The sequence below is a fragment of the Temnothorax curvispinosus genome, unplaced genomic scaffold, assembly GCF_003070985.1.
Source record: "Temnothorax curvispinosus isolate PA1 unplaced genomic scaffold, ASM307098v1 QBEX01010399.1, whole genome shotgun sequence".
In the NCBI taxonomy this organism is placed as follows: Eukaryota; Metazoa; Arthropoda; class Insecta; order Hymenoptera; family Formicidae; genus Temnothorax; species Temnothorax curvispinosus.
In genome coordinates this window covers 1-18,819 of record NW_020220179.1, presented here as the reverse complement: position 1 = coordinate 18,819, position 18,819 = coordinate 1, and the positions used below count along the sequence as shown (strand labels likewise).

At 43.6% G+C, this 18,819-nt stretch overlaps 6 protein-coding genes across 7 annotated transcripts; 4 read left to right on the top strand and 2 right to left on the bottom strand.

Annotated features, from left to right (window-relative positions):
• The first annotated feature begins 4 nt into the window (after window positions 1-4).
• On the top strand, window positions 5-3,169 carry LOC112460217 (G-protein coupled receptor 143-like). The gene is made up of 6 exons (XM_025024823.1): window positions 5-240; window positions 803-908; window positions 1,081-1,175; window positions 1,255-1,433; window positions 1,516-1,843; window positions 1,932-3,169. Exons 1-6 carry the CDS (start codon window positions 91-93, stop codon window positions 2,175-2,177), a joined length of 1,104 nt encoding a protein of 367 aa, XP_024880591.1. The 5' UTR covers window positions 5-90; the 3' UTR covers window positions 2,178-3,169.
• A 28-nt stretch (window positions 3,170-3,197) lies between these two features.
• Window positions 3,198-6,999, bottom strand: LOC112460215 (A-kinase anchor protein 10, mitochondrial). Its single transcript, XM_025024820.1, has 10 exons — window positions 6,759-6,999; window positions 5,570-6,341; window positions 5,364-5,487; window positions 5,144-5,280; window positions 4,916-5,066; window positions 4,690-4,804; window positions 4,371-4,545; window positions 4,220-4,293; window positions 4,088-4,140; window positions 3,198-3,995 (listed from the first exon to the last, which is right to left on the bottom strand). The coding sequence occupies exons 1-10, from the start codon at window positions 6,781-6,783 to the stop codon at window positions 3,906-3,908; spliced, it is 1,716 nt and encodes a 571-aa protein (XP_024880588.1). The 5' UTR covers window positions 6,784-6,999; the 3' UTR covers window positions 3,198-3,905.
• A 1,207-nt stretch (window positions 7,000-8,206) lies between these two features.
• Window positions 8,207-10,324, top strand: LOC112460218. Its single transcript, XM_025024824.1, has 2 exons — window positions 8,207-8,745; window positions 9,235-10,324. The coding sequence occupies exons 1-2, from the start codon at window positions 8,572-8,574 to the stop codon at window positions 9,739-9,741; spliced, it is 681 nt and encodes a 226-aa protein (XP_024880592.1). The 5' UTR covers window positions 8,207-8,571; the 3' UTR covers window positions 9,742-10,324.
• A 23-nt stretch (window positions 10,325-10,347) lies between these two features.
• On the top strand, window positions 10,348-11,395 carry LOC112460211. Its single transcript, XM_025024815.1, has one exon. The coding sequence runs from the start codon at window positions 10,566-10,568 to the stop codon at window positions 11,379-11,381; it is 816 nt and encodes a 271-aa protein (XP_024880583.1). The 5' UTR covers window positions 10,348-10,565; the 3' UTR covers window positions 11,382-11,395.
• Window positions 11,369-18,793, bottom strand: LOC112460210. Its single transcript, XM_025024814.1, has 9 exons — window positions 18,697-18,793; window positions 18,449-18,589; window positions 18,281-18,378; window positions 18,017-18,200; window positions 17,538-17,760; window positions 17,210-17,460; window positions 16,916-17,127; window positions 16,686-16,842; window positions 11,369-11,395 (listed from the first exon to the last, which is right to left on the bottom strand). Exons 1-9 carry the CDS (start codon window positions 18,706-18,708, stop codon window positions 11,384-11,386), a joined length of 1,290 nt encoding a protein of 429 aa, XP_024880582.1. The 5' UTR covers window positions 18,709-18,793; the 3' UTR covers window positions 11,369-11,383.
• On the top strand, window positions 13,055-15,060 carry LOC112460212. Of its 2 annotated transcripts, XR_003041422.1 has the most exons (3): window positions 13,055-14,136; window positions 14,324-14,473; window positions 14,579-15,060. XR_003041422.1 is itself a non-coding variant. In XM_025024816.1 (2 exons), the coding sequence occupies exons 1-2, from the start codon at window positions 13,667-13,669 to the stop codon at window positions 14,403-14,405; spliced, it is 552 nt and encodes a 183-aa protein (XP_024880584.1). In that variant the 5' UTR covers window positions 13,055-13,666; the 3' UTR covers window positions 14,406-15,060. The 2 variants fall into 2 exon arrangements, 1 of the variants encoding a protein (XP_024880584.1); XM_025024816.1 differs by having other exon boundaries at window positions 14,324-15,060.
• Window positions 18,794-18,819: the final 26 nt, after the last annotated feature.

The following is an 18,819-nucleotide window of genomic DNA, read 5'->3' as shown; positions in this document are numbered from 1 at the left end:
TGCACGGAGAGAGAGAGAGAGTTACTAGATCGAGTAGGATAAGTCGGGGCAGAGACACGCTGAACTTGATCGCGATAACATCCGATAGCAATGGCCGACCCGACCCTGCAAACGTTCTGCTGTCATCATACAAACCGAACGGATATGGCGATAGCGATAATGCAGGAATTCAATACAGACGCGTACAACACGGTGTGCATGCTCTCGTCCACGATGGGCATGATAGGCGCGATTTATCAGGTAAATTCAGCGCGAAATGTTATCCCCGAACGAGCCTTCGCTTCACCGATTCGTTCTTTTCTTATTAATTTGCGACGACCAACGTACAGAGCGGGAATTGACCCGAGTTCTTTACCACGACCGGAATCAATCGCTGAAAGATATTGTCCCGGAATTTAAACTTTCTGTCATGATGCGACTTCTCTGTTGATCCGTTTTCTTTTCGTTGCACCTTGTACACCTCGTCTCTTCCTCCAACGCGTATATTTATATCCGGTTTCCCATGTGACAAGTGTACGAAAAAGTGCAGCTAAAAGAAACCGATATAAAAGTATTTGTATCAGATAATTATAACATGTGTATGTAACATATACAAAATATTTGAATAAAATATGAAATAATTTTATATTGTATTATATTGAACTCTTATTTATACATATTAATGATTTAAGTTTATAATAATAATTGTAAAAATTTATTTGCACGTGTAATGTTGTGTTAGACTGAAGTAAATTTGGCGAGAATTACTCGAGGGTATGAAGGAACGTTCGCAAATTGGCACTGAAGGAAAATATTTTTTCAGATACTGCCCCGAGAGGCTTCAAGTAATTCTTATCGTCGGCGGAGTTTCTCCAGAGGACGAGATATTATTGTATGGCTTGCCGTTGCTGATCTCTTAGCGTCCTTAGGTCTAGTTTATTATCGCAATTAGATTATGCCAATAGCAGTTAGTAGTACATAAAAATCTGCAAATTAGTTACAAACAGCTATAAGTTAATTTTGGTCAGTGAATACAACGACACGGTAGGTGAGACAAACAAAAATCGGTATCTTATCTCTGATTGTTCTGTACTCTATCAGGTGTGTTTGTGAGGTCGGCGCTATGGAGGAATTTCAAGTCCATCATACCCATAGAGGGTGACATGCCCAACGTGGTGTTTTGCGCCGTGTTATCGGTAATGTTTGACACCTCCTACGCTTGATACCTATTTTGAAAGTTCATGAGGAGGATTGAGAGAGATCGTTTGCCCGTAGGCGTGGATCCAGTATTTCTACATGGCCACGTGGATATGGACGTTGTGCTACGCGGTGGACATGAAGTTACTGCTGGGAGACAAAAACGGACGTCCTGCGTGCTATCACGTCCTGGCCTGGGTGCTCCCTGCTATTCTCACCGCGTTCGGGCTGATCATTCTGTACATTCCGAACGCAAAGTCAGGTCTTAGAAGTATCGCACGTGGCACCCTAGGCGGTACGCCCTTAGAGTGATGATAACGGAGCGAAATTTTCTTGCAGCTGTCACAGCCTGACGTCGTTGTCCAGCGCGCTATTGCGCATCCTTCCGAATTACTTCGCCACGTACGTGCTGCTGGCGGTGGTCATGATCGCGAATCCCATTTTGTACGTCGCATCGACGCGGGACCTCGAGACGGCGGTTCTCCACAGTATGGCTCAGATGACCGGCAGGGAGCGAAGGCTGATACAGACGGTCAGATTGAAATTCGCTCTCATCAATGTGGTCTATTACGTGTGCTGGACGCCCAATCTAATTAACGGAATACTATTGTGGACCCTGTGGTTTCAATTGCCGATCAAGGCGATCATCACTTTGTGGTACATAATGGTAACGTTTCATGTATTAGATCTCATTTCAAGCGCGCACGGCCGAACGCAGAGAACTTAATCGAGATTTCCTTTTCGATCTGTGACAGGCCGTGACAAATCCCCTACAAGCGTTCTTCAACGCGATCGTTTATCAGTCGTGGACCAGAAGGGAGAAATTGCGTTTAGAGTGTTGTCAAGATTACAAGTCGAGCACCGCCAGTCTGCATTTACATATGATTGCCAGGACGGACAGCGACGTGCACGTTTCTGAATCGTCACCGTTGCTCAATCCGCAAACGGGATACAGACAGAAAGTGCCGCATGTCAGTATAAACGGATCTTCGTCTCTGTAAGAATCTATTTTTACTGACAGTTTGTCGAGAAGTGTAAATAGTGTACGCCATATCATAGTGTTAAAGATAGATTTAATATATGAAGTCAGTTTTTATACATATTATAAAGTCGGACTCGTTATCGTGCACGTTCAGGCGCGATTTCCGAATAAGATTTCTCAGAGAACGTCTCGACTCGGATAAAAGAATATTTTATTAAACAATTTTTTTCGAAATAACTTGGGGGAAATATTTTACAAAATAGAATTTTTTAATATATTACACAGAGAGATCGTATTAAAATATAGTTTTTTATACATTATACATTCGCGATACAATAAACAGAAAATGGATGGACATAATTTAGGTAATATTTAGACATCTACAGAGAATCGCGATTTTGAAGCATAACAACGAAGGTGTAAAATAAAAAAGAAACATCTGTGCAAGAGAGAGAGTCTTTCAAAGAAAAAGATTCGGCGCATATACGCATTTGTAATACATTTGCATACAATAATAGACTGTTTGATTACTTTTAATAGACAGGGTGCCTTTTTGAAAGATATTATATGTACTTTTTTTTTACAGTATGCGTCGTATAATAGTCTCATAAATAAAAAGATATAACAAAATAGAAGATAGAGCATATATGTATAATAGGGGTTTCGTAGTTTCGTTATTAATAACATTTTGTACTTAAACATTACGTGTGTTATACGCTCTAAATACTGTTAAAATATATCTTCTTCTATATCATAATATCACGATCAACGGCGGTCATATGCATCATCGTATATGTACATATATATCTCATTATCTATTTTAACACCAATCGTCGTATAAATTGGCAATGAAAAAAGTACAAAATCTTATATTTTAAGAATTTTCGTCAATATCTGCATTAGTCATCTTATCAGAAGCGAGAAAAATAATGCAAATGTTAATAAGTTTCGCACGTACGGAAATAATTAAAAATGACTGCCAAGATTTAAGATAGAATGAAAAAAAAAAAAAAGATGGTATTACTCTAAATATTCTATATAAATTTTGACACATACATAAGTCTTTATATCTTTTTCATATTAACTGAGTATTTTTTTATAAATATACATTTAATCATGATTTAGATATATACGACATAGATGTATACGATAATCATTTGCATTGATTTTTTTGCTTCTGGTGTCATCGACGATGGCTGATGAAGGAATTACGTATTCGTTAAATTATTGTTCTTTGCTCATCGAGTATTTTATAATAAATTAACAAAATAGGAAGATCTTTTATAATAGTTACAAAAAAATATTACAGATTATGCTGCTTATAAGATCTTTATAAATTATTTTACGCAACGAATTGTAAAGATACTAAAATACGTATGTCAATTTCTAATAAAGTTATTTACACTTATTTATATAAACAACTTACTTATAAATTCGGATTAAATTATTGATTAGCAAAAATTCAAGTCTCTGTTTCATCGTTATGTTTCATGCCAAAATATAAAATACGAAAATGTAAAACATCCCAGAACATATCTTCCTCCATAAATATTTCCTTTTTAAGATGCCGTATTATAAAATAAATTAGAATTTTCCGTTTTTCTGTTTGGCACTTTGGCAAAGTCTGTAGCATTATTACGTTAACATTTAAAATAAAAGGACAAAGCACTTTACTTACACAAATACACAAAACATCTATACTTAAGGAAAACTCAAGCCTCAAAATCGTCACGTCAAGTTTACACCATCAAGAGGGAAGATTTGAAGCTCCAAGTGTCAAAGACGTGATTTCACGAATGATCATCTCGGTGATCCTCCATGCCAATTCCTCTTTAGCCTATCAATAACAAATAATGCATTAATCAAACAATGCCCATTATATGTTATTGCTTTTATTAATGAATTATAAAATGCCAATAAAATATTTACCTTATCTTGTTCTATATTTATAAGTCGTTTTACAACACGAGTTAGGCGAGATTCTGAAATTTGCATACATGATGATAATCTCATATATATATAGGTATGTTAGCTTACAAACTAAATATGTGTGCAACTTACCGTATTTTCTATGAGGATCTGGCTCTATTTCGGTAATAAATCTACCTAAGTTGTCAACGTAACCAATGCTTAAACTACAAAGTACATAAAATTATTTACGGCTTACAAATCAGTACGGACATGTGTATTAATGTTAAATTGTCAAATATACCTATATTTGTTACGTCGCCACAAGGAATCTGGATCGTAAAGTTGCCTGGTGTCGATATTCATGTGACTGTTGATAGTTTTTTTATTATCAGATACTCTGCTGCCATTATTTCCTATTTGAGAAATACTTGGCATACTAGTACACACGGAGCTTACTTCACTGCTGCAATCTGAACCTGCAAGTAATTATATATCTTAACGTCATATATTATACAAAGATAAAATTACATAAAAATTATATGTATATTTACTGATCAAAAGACATATAGTATTCTTTAATATCTTTCATGCGTAACAACATTGGAATCAACGGCACCAACCTGTTCTTCTTATCTTGGAATGTAAACTCGGACACGGGCTGGTCTGAATCGTGCTGATTAGCTCCGATAAGTATTTATAATACAGCTGTGACGATAAGAACGCTGGGAGATAATGCTGGAAGACACAGTGTTGGCTTTTAAAACAACTACTTTGAAGCGAGAGCTTGTGCAGTGAGTGCGGCTGTGTACGAGTTATAGGCAAATCTGTGTAATAAATTAGCAATACCTTATTGAGAAAATTATATACGATTTTACTGGGTTTATCGAAACAATCGGGCTGTGGACCGCTATCGTCCTCGCGGCAAATATTCTGTTCCACATGAAAACGAATCTTATCGCTAAATCCAAGAGGCATGGTTGCTTGTAAGCTGAAATATCTGAGAAAAGTAACATTCATATATAAGTCCACTCCTACTTCTCTCCTCCATATACTCATATGTTATATAGAAATTACTTCTCGTATATAATAACGGCATCGGATTGGGCTTCTTCGGGATCAGCTGCACCTTTCTTCTCCAAAAGATTCTGCTTGTAACTTATAGCCGACATCCAGAAGTCCAACAGCTCTCGTTTATTCTCGAGTTCCATAAACTGGAATGTATAAAGAATGGAAAAGAATCTCTCGCGAAAATTTCGACAGAAGTAAGCGATCGTGAAGAGCGTGTGATGCAAACCTCCATAAAGTAGAAGAATGCTGTCTCGTTATACAATATATCCGCTAATTGTACGTTGCCACTGGTGAGCACGTCAATTTGATGCTTACAGTGAAATTCGCTTCGTAAAAAATCGTTAATATATCTGCGAAAAAAATTTATAAATTTTTTTTTACACGTGTCAGTTATAGATTCGAGCGGCGTGTCAATGAACATGCGTCACTCACTCGTTTTCTAATGTATCGTATACTATGCTTTGAACAGCAGATAGGCACCGTAATATAGGCTCAATGTTTTCCTGGACAATGGCCCTCTCCATGTCTACCCTCAACTCCTCGGATATTTGATTTACACCCAGAGCCTCCTTGAGAATGTACTTCCTATAAATTCTCAAAGCGTCCTGCCTGGTCGGCGTCGCGTCGCGTCTCCCACTCGTACAATCGTGGTTTGATTGTCGCGTTTTGCTTACCGCCTGACTAGTCTTTGGCATACCGTTGGACGTCGCGTCGTCCGCCCTCACGTCCAACGGTATTTCGCTGCTCGTTTGAGTATCTACATCGCTGACGAGCACGTCGCAGCTAAAGTTCTCGTTATCGTCTAGGGAAGTGGGCAAAGCGTCCAGCAGCTCCTTTTGATTTGACCGTCTGACTCTCTGTGCGTCGGGCATCCCGGATGCGCTGCACAAGCATTCCACCTCCAACCAGAACTTGATGAGAGCTACGCGCTTCCTGATGTCCATGAACTGGATGAAGTAACCAAGGGCACTCTTGTCCTTGAGCACTTCCGGCAGACCCTTGGACAACCGGGAGCTGAAGGCGCGCGCTTCCTCGGCGTCATCGTTGAGAATCTCCTCCTCCTCTTCCTCCTCGAGACTGCACAGTACACCCGAGGGCGTCCGAATGAACGACGCGCCACCGTTGAAGGCATCTGTCAGGAAGCTACCCGAGCTCGTCGATCTCGCAGGTGAGGTTTCTGGTAATCCGGACTTGTCCCTTTGTCCTGCAAAAGCGTCGCACGCAATTTCATTACAATGAAAATTAAAATTAAAACGTTGAAACGTACGAAGAAGGATATACTGTTATGAACAGTCATTTTCCAGGATAGTTACCAGGCGATTTAACCAATTCTAATTTTGAATGTAAACAAGAAGAAAGATACATAAATATTAAAAAGGCAAAAATCCAATTCGAACGACGAAACACCGACAGCTGATTCCCTAAAAAATCTCGATGGGAGAGAGGAACGGAGGAAAGGAAAATAAAGAGGAAAAGGGCAACGTGTTGCAAATGTCAGGAGGTCAGTTGTCTCGGGGAACGCGTGCTAGACAGGGGGGAGGAGGAGGAGGAGGTGGCGATTCGCCCGTTTCATCTACGCCGCGCGGCATGTGAGGCGGTACGTGCAATAATTAATATTTACCAATCTTCTTAAAAAATTGGAGCATCGTTCGTGTCAGCGCGTCGCATGATAAGGGTCGCCGAGGACGCGGGGGTCGCCGTAGGGTAAACAACGGGCGATGCGCTGCTGCGAGTGCGGCGGGCGCGCATCCCACGGGGCGCGTGAACGGCGCCGCGCCGAGGAGGAGGTGTCAGGCTGTGCCGCGCGCGCGATGATCGGGACGGACGATCCGGTCGACGACGATGGACCTGGGGGGCGGGGGGGGGGATCGGCAGCCGGGTCACCCCGCTGACGGCGACGACGTACGTGCAATGCACCCGGGGGGCTACGCGCGCCCGCGGCGGCGCGCGACATTCCGCCTCGGCGTCATTACGGACGTGCGAGGTGACAGATTACTGTTGTTTGCATCGTCCGCCGATTACGACACATTACGCGAGTGCAGGTGCAGGCGGGTGCAGGCAGGTGCAGGCGACGGCACGTGATCCGAGGGGGGCGAGTCCGTCTGCGCTCCGTCTACGATTTGGATTGAAATGGATAGAAAACGACTGGACGTCGGAGGGAGTAAGAAGAAGGGCGTAAGTTCCAGCTGCAAATGAGCGAATTTAGCTGCGTCTCACGCGCACCTTCTCGCTCCGAGCCGCGCGGGCGTGGGCGAGGGGAGTGGAGAAAGTGCGGAAAGTGCGCGCGTCGTGAAAGTTTTTCGCGCGGGTTTTTCAAACGTTCTTTCCGAAGCGCGGACGATTAATATCGAAATTTTATATTATTGATGTCTCACATTTGGCCGCGTGTCAATTTATCACGCGCACTGAAATGTAAAACGGCCTGCGAAAAAGGGAAAAGTAGATTGCCTTTATCTGGAAAAATATTTATACGTTTCTGTCCGGTTTTGATGAGATTTAATTTGCACATTATATTTATATCTGTAACGTTTTTTGAAGAAATAAAACATGATTAATTACTGGAAGTCTCTGTTGCATCATTAATTTACACAACACACTATAATATACCGCGCATTATTCATGAAATTCCAACTTTCAGTCTCGAAACATCGTTTAGATAGATAAAAATCAGTCTGATTAAAATTAAATTACGAAACGCGTGATTAACGTGAGAAATTTTCCGTCTCGTTTCTCGGATATTTCTTTACAATAACCCGCATTACATTCGGAAGACTTATTTTCATTGAAAGGAGCAACAAAATTACAAAGATACATTAGTCTCACGAGGGCGAGAGAAGATACCTGGAACAGGCTCTCGCAATTCTTTCAAGAGCGCTTCGTTTCCCTCTCATATAGCCCTCTTTACTCTATTTGTAAATATCTATGAAGCATTCGAGCGAGTCTCTCGAACGCCAAGTGGACGACGGTGCCGGCCGCCCGTCCGGGTTCTCGAGATCGTCACGCGGAACACGTGCAAACACTTGATGATGACCGGGAGTACGAGGCCGTATGTACGAAAATACACCGATCCGATTGCGTGTAAGCGCAACACGCGATGTTATGCGACGTTCCGAAGGCCGGCTGTCAAGGTAGAACGCGTATAGCGGCGAGAGGGCAACGGCCGGACATCGTACCCGCCGCCGCGGCCAAGTGCCGGGGCGGTGACAGCGAGAGAGACACATCCGCGGCGGCGGTGGGTATACCGGTTTTATACGCGCGAACCGAATCGCGTTCCCGGGAGCGGGACGGCGGGAACCGGCCGCCCCGGACGCGTCGGCAGGTTCCCGCCGGAGGCCATCAGGTCGGGGGCCCGGGGCCCGGGGCCGTCCGCCGTCCCATCCATTTTTCAGTTCTCGCCACGTCAGGAACGATCGCAGCCGCGCAGCCCGACGATCATGCTCGCCCTACGCGGCCTCCTCCTCGTCATCGCGGCCTGTCGCGTCGCCGTCGCGAAGCCCCCCGCGCCGGTCTACGATCAGCGGCAGACCGGCGACCTGAACGTGCAGATCGAGCTGAAGGATGTGCAGGTGGTCGCGCTACTCAACTCCGAGCTCCTCGACGACTACACGGTAAATCCCTTTCGCATAGCAGGACGCGAGAGCGCGTGGTCCTCTTTTTTGGTCTCCTCCTTTTCCTCCGCCTGCGTTGGAGAACGCGCTCTTTTCTATTCTTGTCTTTGTTTTTTCCCAAATTATTTTGTATACTCCTTTGCTCACATCGGGGAAGATTTGCGAAAGCGTACAAAGTGAATTTTACTATGATGTACCTTTTGATCTTGCTGCGCTATTTCAACTCGCGGTTGAAGGAACAGTCCTCTGGCTATTCTTCAGGCTTTTGTAACTGCCTTGCATTTTACACGTACGCGATGAGTTTGACGCAAGATTACTGCCTGCAATTTACAAAGTCCATCTTAGATACTTCATATTTAGAAACGCATTTTACAAACTATATGTATCTCGCGCTTTACGCCGAACAAATAGATTGTTTCGAGTACCGCTGTGTAAATTGTCGATGTTCGTCGACGAGTATTCACCGTCGACGTCGTGTTGCCTTCGCAGGACTACGATTACTTCTACGATTACGCCGACTTTACCCTCAAGCCGGGCAACAGGCCCACCACGACGAGCCCCGCGACGTCGACCACGGAGAAAAACGATATCATGCAGGTTTCCGAGCCGATCCCGTCGCAAAACTCGACCGTCTCGGCGTCCGCCGGTGATACAAGCCCGTCCGCGAGCGACGCAACGCCATCCAAGGACGAAGAAGCCCCGCCGCCGGATGCTGATCCGTCGAATGGTACCGCGAGCGATACGACGCCCTCCAAGGACGAGGGAATCCCGAACGCTGATCGGTCGAATGGTACCGCGAGCTCGACGCCGAATGCGGACAACGATAAGGGTCAGCCGAGCGAGGAGGAGGATGGGGTCGGAACGGCTCCTTCGACCACGGTGAAAGCCGTGCACGCCCTGCGGTCGCAGAAGCGCTGCAAATCTGGATACGTTCCGAACGGCAACGGACGCTGTCGACGAGCGAGTCGGCCGTGGCTGACTCGCCTGTTGCCGTGAGTAAAACCGCGACGATGCAGGATGCCCCTCCCCGAGAGAGATCGATCGGTCCTCCTTTGGTCGACAGGATTCGGGCAGAGATGCGGGCTGGGAGTAGACTTAGAAATAAATGTCCTTTGGAGATGTGCCATACATGCATCGAGTTTATGCCTTCGCAACGGTGAAACAAATCCCACAATTGGCACTTTAGCGATGATTATCTCTTAGCATTCGGTGCGCTTCCTTTTGTCCCGCAGTCCTCTACAGCGAACTTTTGACCCTGGCGAACGTCGGAAGAATCTTTCCTAAAAAATGTAAAACATTATTAAAATATACTCATAGGAGAGGAAACGCATACATTCTTATAAAAATCTCGCAAAAGTTTGCGATGTTTCCTCCGTTCTCATTTTAACTCTCGACTCCTTTTGATCGTCACGCTTGGGTTTCCGCTCGAACGTTAGTCTGTAACTCGCAATTAGCCGCGCCGTTGAGATTCGCGATACAAAATCATCTGTGTGTTGCTTCCGTCCGTGACGACGTTGATGTACGGGCCGATCGTTCCCACGCCAATCGACGTGATTCTGTAATCCTGCGGCGAGATGGATCCCCCTATCATACAGATTCCGGGTGTACCGGTTCGTGCAACGGTCCAACAAGTGCGGCGGGCCCGCTGCTCGCACGGTCGTCCGCGCAGTTGTGGAAAGGACCTCGCTCGTTTCGCTCGCGTTGAGCCCGAAGAGCATTGTACCGCGAGGTCGAGCAGAGAGCGTCGCGCACCTCCCGTCACGCTCTCCACGTACCAGCAGGCATCACGACGCACAGCACGTGCATCTACGAGAATAGCGATGGTCCGGATGCTATTTTTCCTCGGCGCGGCGTTTTTCGCGCTGGCCGAGGTTCGCGCCGCACCGACGAGGTACGACCAACGGCAGGACGGCGAGTTCAACGTGCACGCTCAGCTGAAGAACTTCCTCATCGTCGCGGCCATCCCCAACGATACCGCCAACGACCACCTCAGCGACCTGGCACTGGAGACCCTCGAGCAGGTGATATCCCGCTCGAAGCAGCAAGGTTTAATCAAATCCGACGAGGCGGTTCGCCAAGAGGAGCCCTATTCCGTGGAAGTGATACAGCTAAATGAAAATCGTCCGGACAAGGAGAGCTCGGTGCGAAAAGCGGAAGGAGGAGATGCCGGAGCGTCGAACGTCTTGGATCAGCGACCGACCCCCGTCGGCGACGGGCAGGCCGAAGGAGCCGGGAGAGTCGCGAGAAATGTGAAGAACTTCGATTTCCCGAAGAGCCGCGAGGTGCCGGCCAGTCCGGGATATTTCGCGAACGCGAGGAAGCCGCTCGCCGGGCCCAAGACGGGAAACGGCGGTCGGGCACGGAACATCGTCGGCAACGTTTGGAATCCCGACGTCGAGTCGGGACGACCGGGAACGTCGTTGAAGAAGCAGCTGCCCGGAAGAGGGGAGGAGGAGGACGTCGCGCTGCCTTCGTCGAGCGCCGACAGGAACGACGTGTCTTCGTTCGCCGGGGAGAAGCAGCAGGACGAGCTGGTGCTGATTGGCGACGGCGTGGAGAACTGTGGTCCGGGAAGGCGTCGCGACTCATCCACCGGCATCTGCCAGGTCGACGAGTCGGCTCGTTCTCTCCTTTAGCTTTAAGCTCCTGGCTGTAGTTCTTAAACATATAAAAAATGTACTAGTTATTATCATGCAATTATCTCCCGCTGTGCGCGATATTTGTTTCGCGGGGTTTTCAACGTGCTTAAGCTGCGATATTTTATTTTTAGCATAAATCTTTCGTCAGATTTATCATTCGTCTGCCGATCGAAAAGCTCATTTTCCTTTGCTTATTAGCGCAAGAGCCATACGAGATGAAACGAGAGGGAGTTAGCGAATTATTAATTTAGCAGTTAAAACGCGCTGAATGCGAGATGATTATCGTTTTATATAAACTGTACATGTGTGAAGATTTACACTGTATGTATATCTATTAAGCTACTTGATCAATAAAATACTTAAGCAACAACAACATGAATATATATTTAAATACAAGCGAAAATCACGAAAGAATATTTCATTGAGAGATCCAATCTTCTATAATTCTAATTTAATTTTGGCTTTCTCTTCTAAATCAACAAGCTCTCGGAAAAATCAGAAGTGTACAGAGATTGCTGGTAGTATTTTCTCGTCTCTCCGTATCCTCTGCTTATCTCATTCTTTTCTTGTCGCGGTATATAAATAGCGCGTGTCGCGGGAATTAGAATCCTTATACCCTGAGAATCCCATAAAACGTGATCTCGTCATCAATCGAGAATGGAGACGAGCCGTATAAGGCGCGCGGTACCCGGCCCCCGGGAATTTTCGGAGAGCGAAGGTCGTTTCCCCAAAGACCGGCGGCGATTCTGCGATGGCCGTTGATTCGGTTCCCATCGCAAGGCGGAAGCGCGAGCGAGAGAAAAAGATGGGAGAGAGATAGCAAGGGCAAGGTTACGGTAATAGGCGCCAAGCCGCGAGACGGTAGGTAGATCGGGGAAATGAACTCGGCGCGAACGGCCAAGTACGGCCACGATAGGACATTGCCCTTTACAGAGATTGGTGACTATAGATTGCGCGCACACCTACGTACACGTGTGCGCGTGTATACCTGCGGCACCGCGTGCGATAACTATTACGCTCTGTCTTTGGCATCATCGCGGCGGCTTTCCCCCCTTCTTGCTCCTCCTTTTCCTTCGAATAAAACTGGTTATCGCCGAGAGGGACATTCAACGCGCGATTGACACGTCGTTGACGAGGAGCAGAGGAGTCGGTCCTCGGCCAGTCCCACCGTGTCTCCATCCACGAATATCGTTTAATGCTATTAATACTATCAGGTTCCTCTCCTTTGATGGCGGTTCCGCTCTTGCAATCCGAATGTAATGAGGAGAGAACGCTCGAGGAATGTTCCACGCATCGTTTCCAGCGTCGCGCATCTCCCTCTCAGCTGGAGACCGAATGGGGAAAAACGCAATTAGCCGCAAGACGAATGATTCTTGAATTATGAGCGACTGAAAATAAAAAGTTATAAGACTTGTTATCTTGTCTGACGAGTAGACCTTTCTAATTTTTAATTTAAAATTTTGTTACGTTCAAAATTTGACTTTGGAACTGAGAAATCATGAAAATATAAGTATCTTTATCTCGGCAACTCGTTCTCAAGGAAAAGCATGTATCTTTTTAAATGTAAAATCATATACCTTCTTGAGTATATCGTCGACTTTAGCTCTACGAGAGTTGGCCGGTAAAATTGCGAGGAGGAGAGGGTATTTTGCAGATTTAATCAAGTTCGAGCGAATCTCTCCCGGCAATCTTCGCATAAATTACAAGAAGTTTACGGCGTATCAACAGTGCCGTGACGATATATGTGCCGTTAGCGGCAGGTTGCCGTCAGTATACGCCGAGGTTCTTGAACTTTTCCGGGGATCCGTCTCTAGAACCGAGCCGAAGGAAGGCTCACAGGTTCGGATCGGCCCAGGTGGGGATCGGGATCGTCCTCTGTTATACGAGACATCGCCCGGTCATCACACCTCGAGCATCCTCCGTGTTGTCCAGACACGTTGTCCCACGTTCTCCAACGTCGTTTCGTCCGCTTTCGTCGCATCCTCGCGGCACCGGTTACCGCGGTCCTTGGCCCAATCGCGTTTCCGCGTCTCGTTTAAGAGTCGCAAAAAGTGGTCCGTCGAGCAAGAAACAACTTGGCAAATTCACGGATCGGAGCCGAACAGGAAGAAGCATCCCGCAGTTCCCGAGGTCACCGGTGCTTTGAGTCGAAATCGAGTAGAAAAGCCATAATTAGGAATCTCGGACTCGAGTCGAGGACAGACTTTGCGAATAGAAGACAGACCTGGACAGACCGAAGTGTGTCGAGTGGACAAGGCAACTCGACGAGTAGCCGCTCATCAATGTTATCAATCAACATGCGCGTGTTCAAGACCGTGCTAATCGTCGCGTTCTTCGGCGCGAGCGTTCGGGGTTTACCCGTCGCCGACAAGCCGACCGGGTCCAAGATCGAGTCCGAGATCAAGACCGAGATCGTGGCCACCTCGGTGGTACCGCAGGAGATAGATGTGACCACGGCCGCGCCGACGTCCAGGTATCCCGATACCACCGATTTCTACGACCAGCGGCAGAACGGTTCGGAGAATTATCGCATCCACGTGGACGGCTTTGTCGTCGTATTGGCACCGGTCGAGGCCCTGCTCCTGGCCGGTGCCGCTGGTGCCGCTGCTGGTTCCGCTGGCACTACGGAAGTTAATTTCTCCATTTCCAATGAGGGTGCATCCCCGATTCAGCCCATCGGCGAACCGGACAAACCCGCCGTTGACGGTATCCATAACAAAACCGATCTGGCGATCTCGAAGACAATACACAGGTAAGAATCCATCTACTCGTCGTTGCCCTGACAATTAATTTTATTGGCATTAATTATAATTTATATCAATATCTTAAATTGTAATCGTATTGCAATTGGTATCTCGCGCGTAATTTTCAATTTTTTAATTATAAAAATAATACAGTGTGTACACTTTTTCTCGAGACGTGACCATCTTATGTTCCAGACAACCAGCTGTACGGTTGGCGAACTTCTTGGCGCCCTTGATACGTGGCATACGTCATGTGCGAGGCACGAGCGTGCATTAAAATGACTCCTCGACGCTTGCAATTCCAATACATATAGTGTTCCGCCTACAGCATATATTAAGAAAACGGTATTTTCCTTCCCTTTCAATACAGCGGGCGTACAATCTACGTTTCAAGACTAATACCTATTTAAAATAAGATACTTAAAAAGAACCATGCTCTCATCTCCACAGGGATAGGATATCTGCATCTACAGGGATGATGGACGAGTACTCGTAGAATATAAACGATGTATGATCGACGATCGAAGTCGATGTCGTACCACGCATTTATATATATGGTGTATCTAGTATCAATAAAGAGACGCGCCGATCGATATTAGCGTTATCCGGCAAGCTCATTTCTCTCTGTAACTTAAAAGATGGCTTTTAAAATACATAAAATTGCAAAAGTCACGATTTCATTGACCTTATCCGTACAATGTAACGGGCGATTGTGTATCCACATATGTATTTACATGTTAAACGAGCTAAATGCAATATTCGCCTTAGCTATAATTTCATTTTGATTTAGCGCGTTACGGTATACAATATATTCATTTGCTTATAAAACAATCGTAAATGTTAGCTGCGAATTTTCCACGTGCACCGACGTGATATAATCTGCTTCGTAAAGTTATGTATACATGATATAATTATATGCATCTGTCTTTCGAGATATGAAAATTTATTTGATTAAACATTAAAATACATATGTGTTGTTGTTTGGTGTATCATCACAATATGTTTCCTATGCTTAAAGTTGTGCCTAAAGCAAAGCTCCATTTTGATGGAAGAAACCTCGTCTAAATGTTTGCAATAAATCTCAACTTTGATTTCACTGAGCAACAAGTCTTTGAGACTTATCACAAACAAATCTTATAGGTATATACATTCTTAGATAAAAAAAAAGAAATAAATTATGAACACACACACGCACGCACACAAATAATCGCATAAATGTTTTTTTTTCTAGTCTTCGTCTATTAAGAAGGTTTTTAAGCATTTTTATATCTACGATTTGCCATAAAATATTTCATTATCTATCCTCCTTGGATGTTGCACAATGATTACGGTAATGTGAGTGTTGCAGGATCGAAGACACGATAAAAGGTACCCAAATTCTATTCCTTCATTTTATATGATAGTGCCTTGCACTCTGTTGTATTTTCCATTACACGCTATTATCTTAAATGTAGGATACTCTACTCTGTTATCTCAATTGAAAAAGCCTTTATTATGAACCTAATAATTTCACACAGTGAAGAATTATTTCTACGCATTGAATATAAAATTCTACGATCAACTGCGATCAACTCGGTGGGAATCAGTACTGGATATAATATATTCGCGAATAACGAGTAACGATTTATAATTTTGTATTTTCACAAAAAAAGTGTACTAGCGTATTACACAACGTTCACACGTATTCAAATATATGTTAAATATACATTTTGACATAAATATAATTTAGACGTATAAAACATATATTTTATATACGCTAATACATTTACAAATATATATTTAAAATCATTATTCATTATTCATGAATATATTTTACCAAATGCTGGTAAAAAAAAAAATACAATGCAAAATCAGCAAAGTTAAATATCCCTTTATACGCTTATGTAATTAGCCATAGTTGGTTGTAATTTTAATCAGAATCATTTATTCTTTAAATAATCATCTTTTGTACAATTATTTTAAAAACGGCGACGAGCCCGTATTTGTTCAAATTTGATTCAATTATTCTTCGCAATTTCGACATAACAACGTCGTATTAATATACACATGTACAATATTAAATTCAGCCTGGAATTAACATTACAAAGCGCACAGAAATACGTTGCGATAAAAGGAAAAATATATGTAATTCAAATTTATATGCAGTCCAAACTCTTTCAAAAATTCATTCACGTCGAAATTAGAAATCCCACTTTTACAATAAAATGTTCGTCGATGTTCAATATAATAATTCAGACTTTCAAAATTGACACATTTCTCTTAAGAATTAAAATAATTTATAATAATTAGGAAGAATATATATATACGAAATTAATAAGATATTTTAAAATATTAAGCGGAAGTCGCCTCGATCGCATCGAGATCCTCAGTTTATCTCACCGGGACTGTTATTACTAGCAAGTACGGCCTCAAATTTCAATTCCTCCTTACCCGCCTACAGAGGAATTATACCATTTGACATCTCTTTCAGGAAAGTCAATAATTTATGTCAGAGATATGGCAGTAGCGTGAAAGAAGCACACTATAAAAATGTATCGGCGACATCGCCGGCTATTACCTCTTTAAGCAAAATCCGGCAATTCTCCACAACGCTACGTCGTCGATCCGGCACGTTGTTCAGGACTTCTTCCGGTGATTGATGAAGATTATCGATGATCTTGCGAAGCTCGTTCAATTCCGTTACAGTGGCTTCTAATTTTATCTCCAAGTTAGACCTGCAAATGACACATTCCGAATTAATAATTGGAGGTTTAATCCTTATAATCCGATCAGATTTATTAAACTCACTTCTCTTCTTTCAATTCCTGTATACACGTATCGTTGTCAAGCTGTATGATTCGTAGCACTTTGAGAAGTTTAGTAACGAGATTGTCCACCTCGATCACCTGATCGACGAGATCCACAGATGGACAGTAATCCGTCAAAGGTACAGGACCGTCATTGGTCCCGGTGTCAGATTCGCTCACGGAATCGCAATCGTCGTCACCCTCGTCCTCCACCTGCAAATTTTTATACGATTAATTATTATGATTATTTTATATTTCTAATAAGTTACGAGTTTGATTTATCTCAGATACTTGCCTTACGACGATGCAGGATCGCCTGGGTGAGATTCGTGAGACTTGTACATTCGTCGCCGTACTTCGTCTTCCTTAGATTATGCTCGTCCGACGTTTCGGAGAAACTCAGTGCTCTGCGTAGAGAATCGCTGCTCGATATCATGTTATGCGAGTATGTGTCCGGCAAAGGCACGTCTTCCAGGACGCTTTCCATCATCAAACATGGCTCGGTTTCAAAATCGAGCAAGTCGGACGACGATTCCATACTCAGTTCTAGAAAATAAAAATTATGGTTTTAATGGATCTGAATGTAATATCCTTATTGTGGCATCTTATTCGTATTCAATTACCTTTGTAAATCTGTTTAGACGAATCCAGGCTGGATTTTTTATCGATGTTTCTAGCCGCGAAGGGATGCGTCGCGGCGTTCCGAATTGCGCTGATCACCGCGGAAACGAAGGATCCACTCTTCGGGCTCGGCGTGCGTTCTTTTAAACTCTGCTTAGAGCTAACCGGACTAGACTCCACGCTACTGTTGCTTCTACTGTACGCTTCGTTATGATATATAACATCCTTTTTGGGGAAAGAATTACAATGCATTTAAACTGTCTAACAATAATCAATATAAATTTTTAATTATTAAATTTAGAAAGGAAGTTAGCAGAGAAAAATAGTAAAAATAGAATATTAATCCTCCATCTATTATGATCGTTATTTGTCTATTATATTTATTTATAAAAGGTAGCATGTTATAACTGTTCACAAAATAGCTATTATAAGAATATAAACCACTTTGTACGCAAAAGAGGACTTTCATCATTATACTTACTTCAAGATCTTTTACTGAGATGTTATAAGAAGCAATTAATTGATCTATCAATCCTTCTAATCTGGTGCTAAGTCCGGAAAGAGCTACAGCCGCTCCGGACATAGCAGCGCCTTGAGTGAGTAAAAGTTCCCTACTTCTTCGTTCAACGGCATTCAACTTTAGACTCATTGATAAATTCTCTTGCCTAAAAACGGATAATTAATTGTTGAAATATAATTTATAATGTTTAGGAGAAATATTGTCAAAAGTTTTCGTGAGGCATACCTTCTTTGTTCGCTAATTCGCACTAAATGTTTACACTCCTCCATTTGTCTCTCTAATTCCGTCTCTCTTTGAGTTAAGGCTTCGCTTTTTTTCTTGAGCTACAAAAGACAAAACGAATATGAAACAAACGGTACATACTTCAAGAAGGGAACTTAGAAAACTACGCACCTCCAATTCGGCATCTTTGAGCGCCTCCGCCAATGTGGCTTTCTCCTCTTGGAGAAAATCTTGCATCTCGGCTGATTCGGCTTCCAATTCTTGTTGCTGTTGTAGCAAGGCTTTCTGCGCAGCTACACTTTTGTCCAAATCCTTCAACAAAAATATAAAATTATAAAAAGATATTTCCTTGACAGGAAAAATTACAGAAATAATTTTTGTATTATAATAGAAACTGCTGGTAGATATGATTTTCTTACCCTGCTTAACATACGACAGAGCGATTGCAGATCAGCTATTTCAACTTGTTGATTAGCGACAACTTGTCCCGAAGATTGTATATGACTTTCGAGCTCGAGGAAGCTGTCGCTGCCCTCTGAAAG

What these genes read in the sequence shown, in the direction of transcription:
- LOC112460217 (XM_025024823.1), top strand. Translation starts at nt 91, where the DNA reads ATGGCCGACCCGACCCTGCAAACGTTCTGCTGTCATCATACAAACCGA. An exon ending in TGTTTTGCGCCGTGTTATCG is followed by an intron (nt 1,176 to 1,254) that starts GTAATGTTTGAC and finishes GTTTGCCCGTAG; the next exon opens with GCGTGGATCCAGTATTTCTA. An exon ending in TCACTTTGTGGTACATAATG is followed by an intron (nt 1,844 to 1,931) that starts GTAACGTTTCAT and finishes GATCTGTGACAG; the next exon opens with GCCGTGACAAATCCCCTACA.
- LOC112460215 (XM_025024820.1), bottom strand. Translation starts at nt 6,783, where the DNA reads ATGCTCCAATTTTTTAAGAAGATTG. An exon ending in TGGCGACGTAACAAATATAG is followed by an intron (nt 4,294 to 4,370) that starts GTATATTTGACA and finishes TGTACTTTGTAG; the next exon opens with TTTAAGCATTGGTTACGTTG. An exon ending in AGATCCTCATAGAAAATACG is followed by an intron (nt 4,141 to 4,219) that starts GTAAGTTGCACA and finishes TGCAAATTTCAG; the next exon opens with AATCTCGCCTAACTCGTGTT.
- LOC112460218 (XM_025024824.1), top strand. Translation starts at nt 8,572, where the DNA reads ATGCTCGCCCTACGCGGCCTCCTCCTCGTCATCGCGGCCTGTCGCGTC. An exon ending in AGCTCCTCGACGACTACACG is followed by an intron (nt 8,746 to 9,234) that starts GTAAATCCCTTT and finishes TTGCCTTCGCAG; the next exon opens with GACTACGATTACTTCTACGA.
- LOC112460211 (XM_025024815.1), top strand. Translation starts at nt 10,566, where the DNA reads ATGGTCCGGATGCTATTTTTCCTCGGCGCGGCGTTTTTCGCGCTGGCC.
- LOC112460212 (XM_025024816.1), top strand. Translation starts at nt 13,667, where the DNA reads ATGTTATCAATCAACATGCGCGTGTTCAAGACCGTGCTAATCGTCGCG. An exon ending in ATCTCGAAGACAATACACAG is followed by an intron (nt 14,137 to 14,323) that starts GTAAGAATCCAT and finishes CTTATGTTCCAG; the next exon opens with ACAACCAGCTGTACGGTTGG.
- LOC112460210 (XM_025024814.1), bottom strand. An exon ending in GTCTAAACAGATTTACAAAG is followed by an intron (nt 17,461 to 17,537) that starts GTAATTGAATAC and finishes TTTATTTTCTAG; the next exon opens with AACTGAGTATGGAATCGTCG. An exon ending in CAGGAATTGAAAGAAGAGAA is followed by an intron (nt 16,843 to 16,915) that starts GTGAGTTTAATA and finishes TGTCATTTGCAG; the next exon opens with GTCTAACTTGGAGATAAAAT.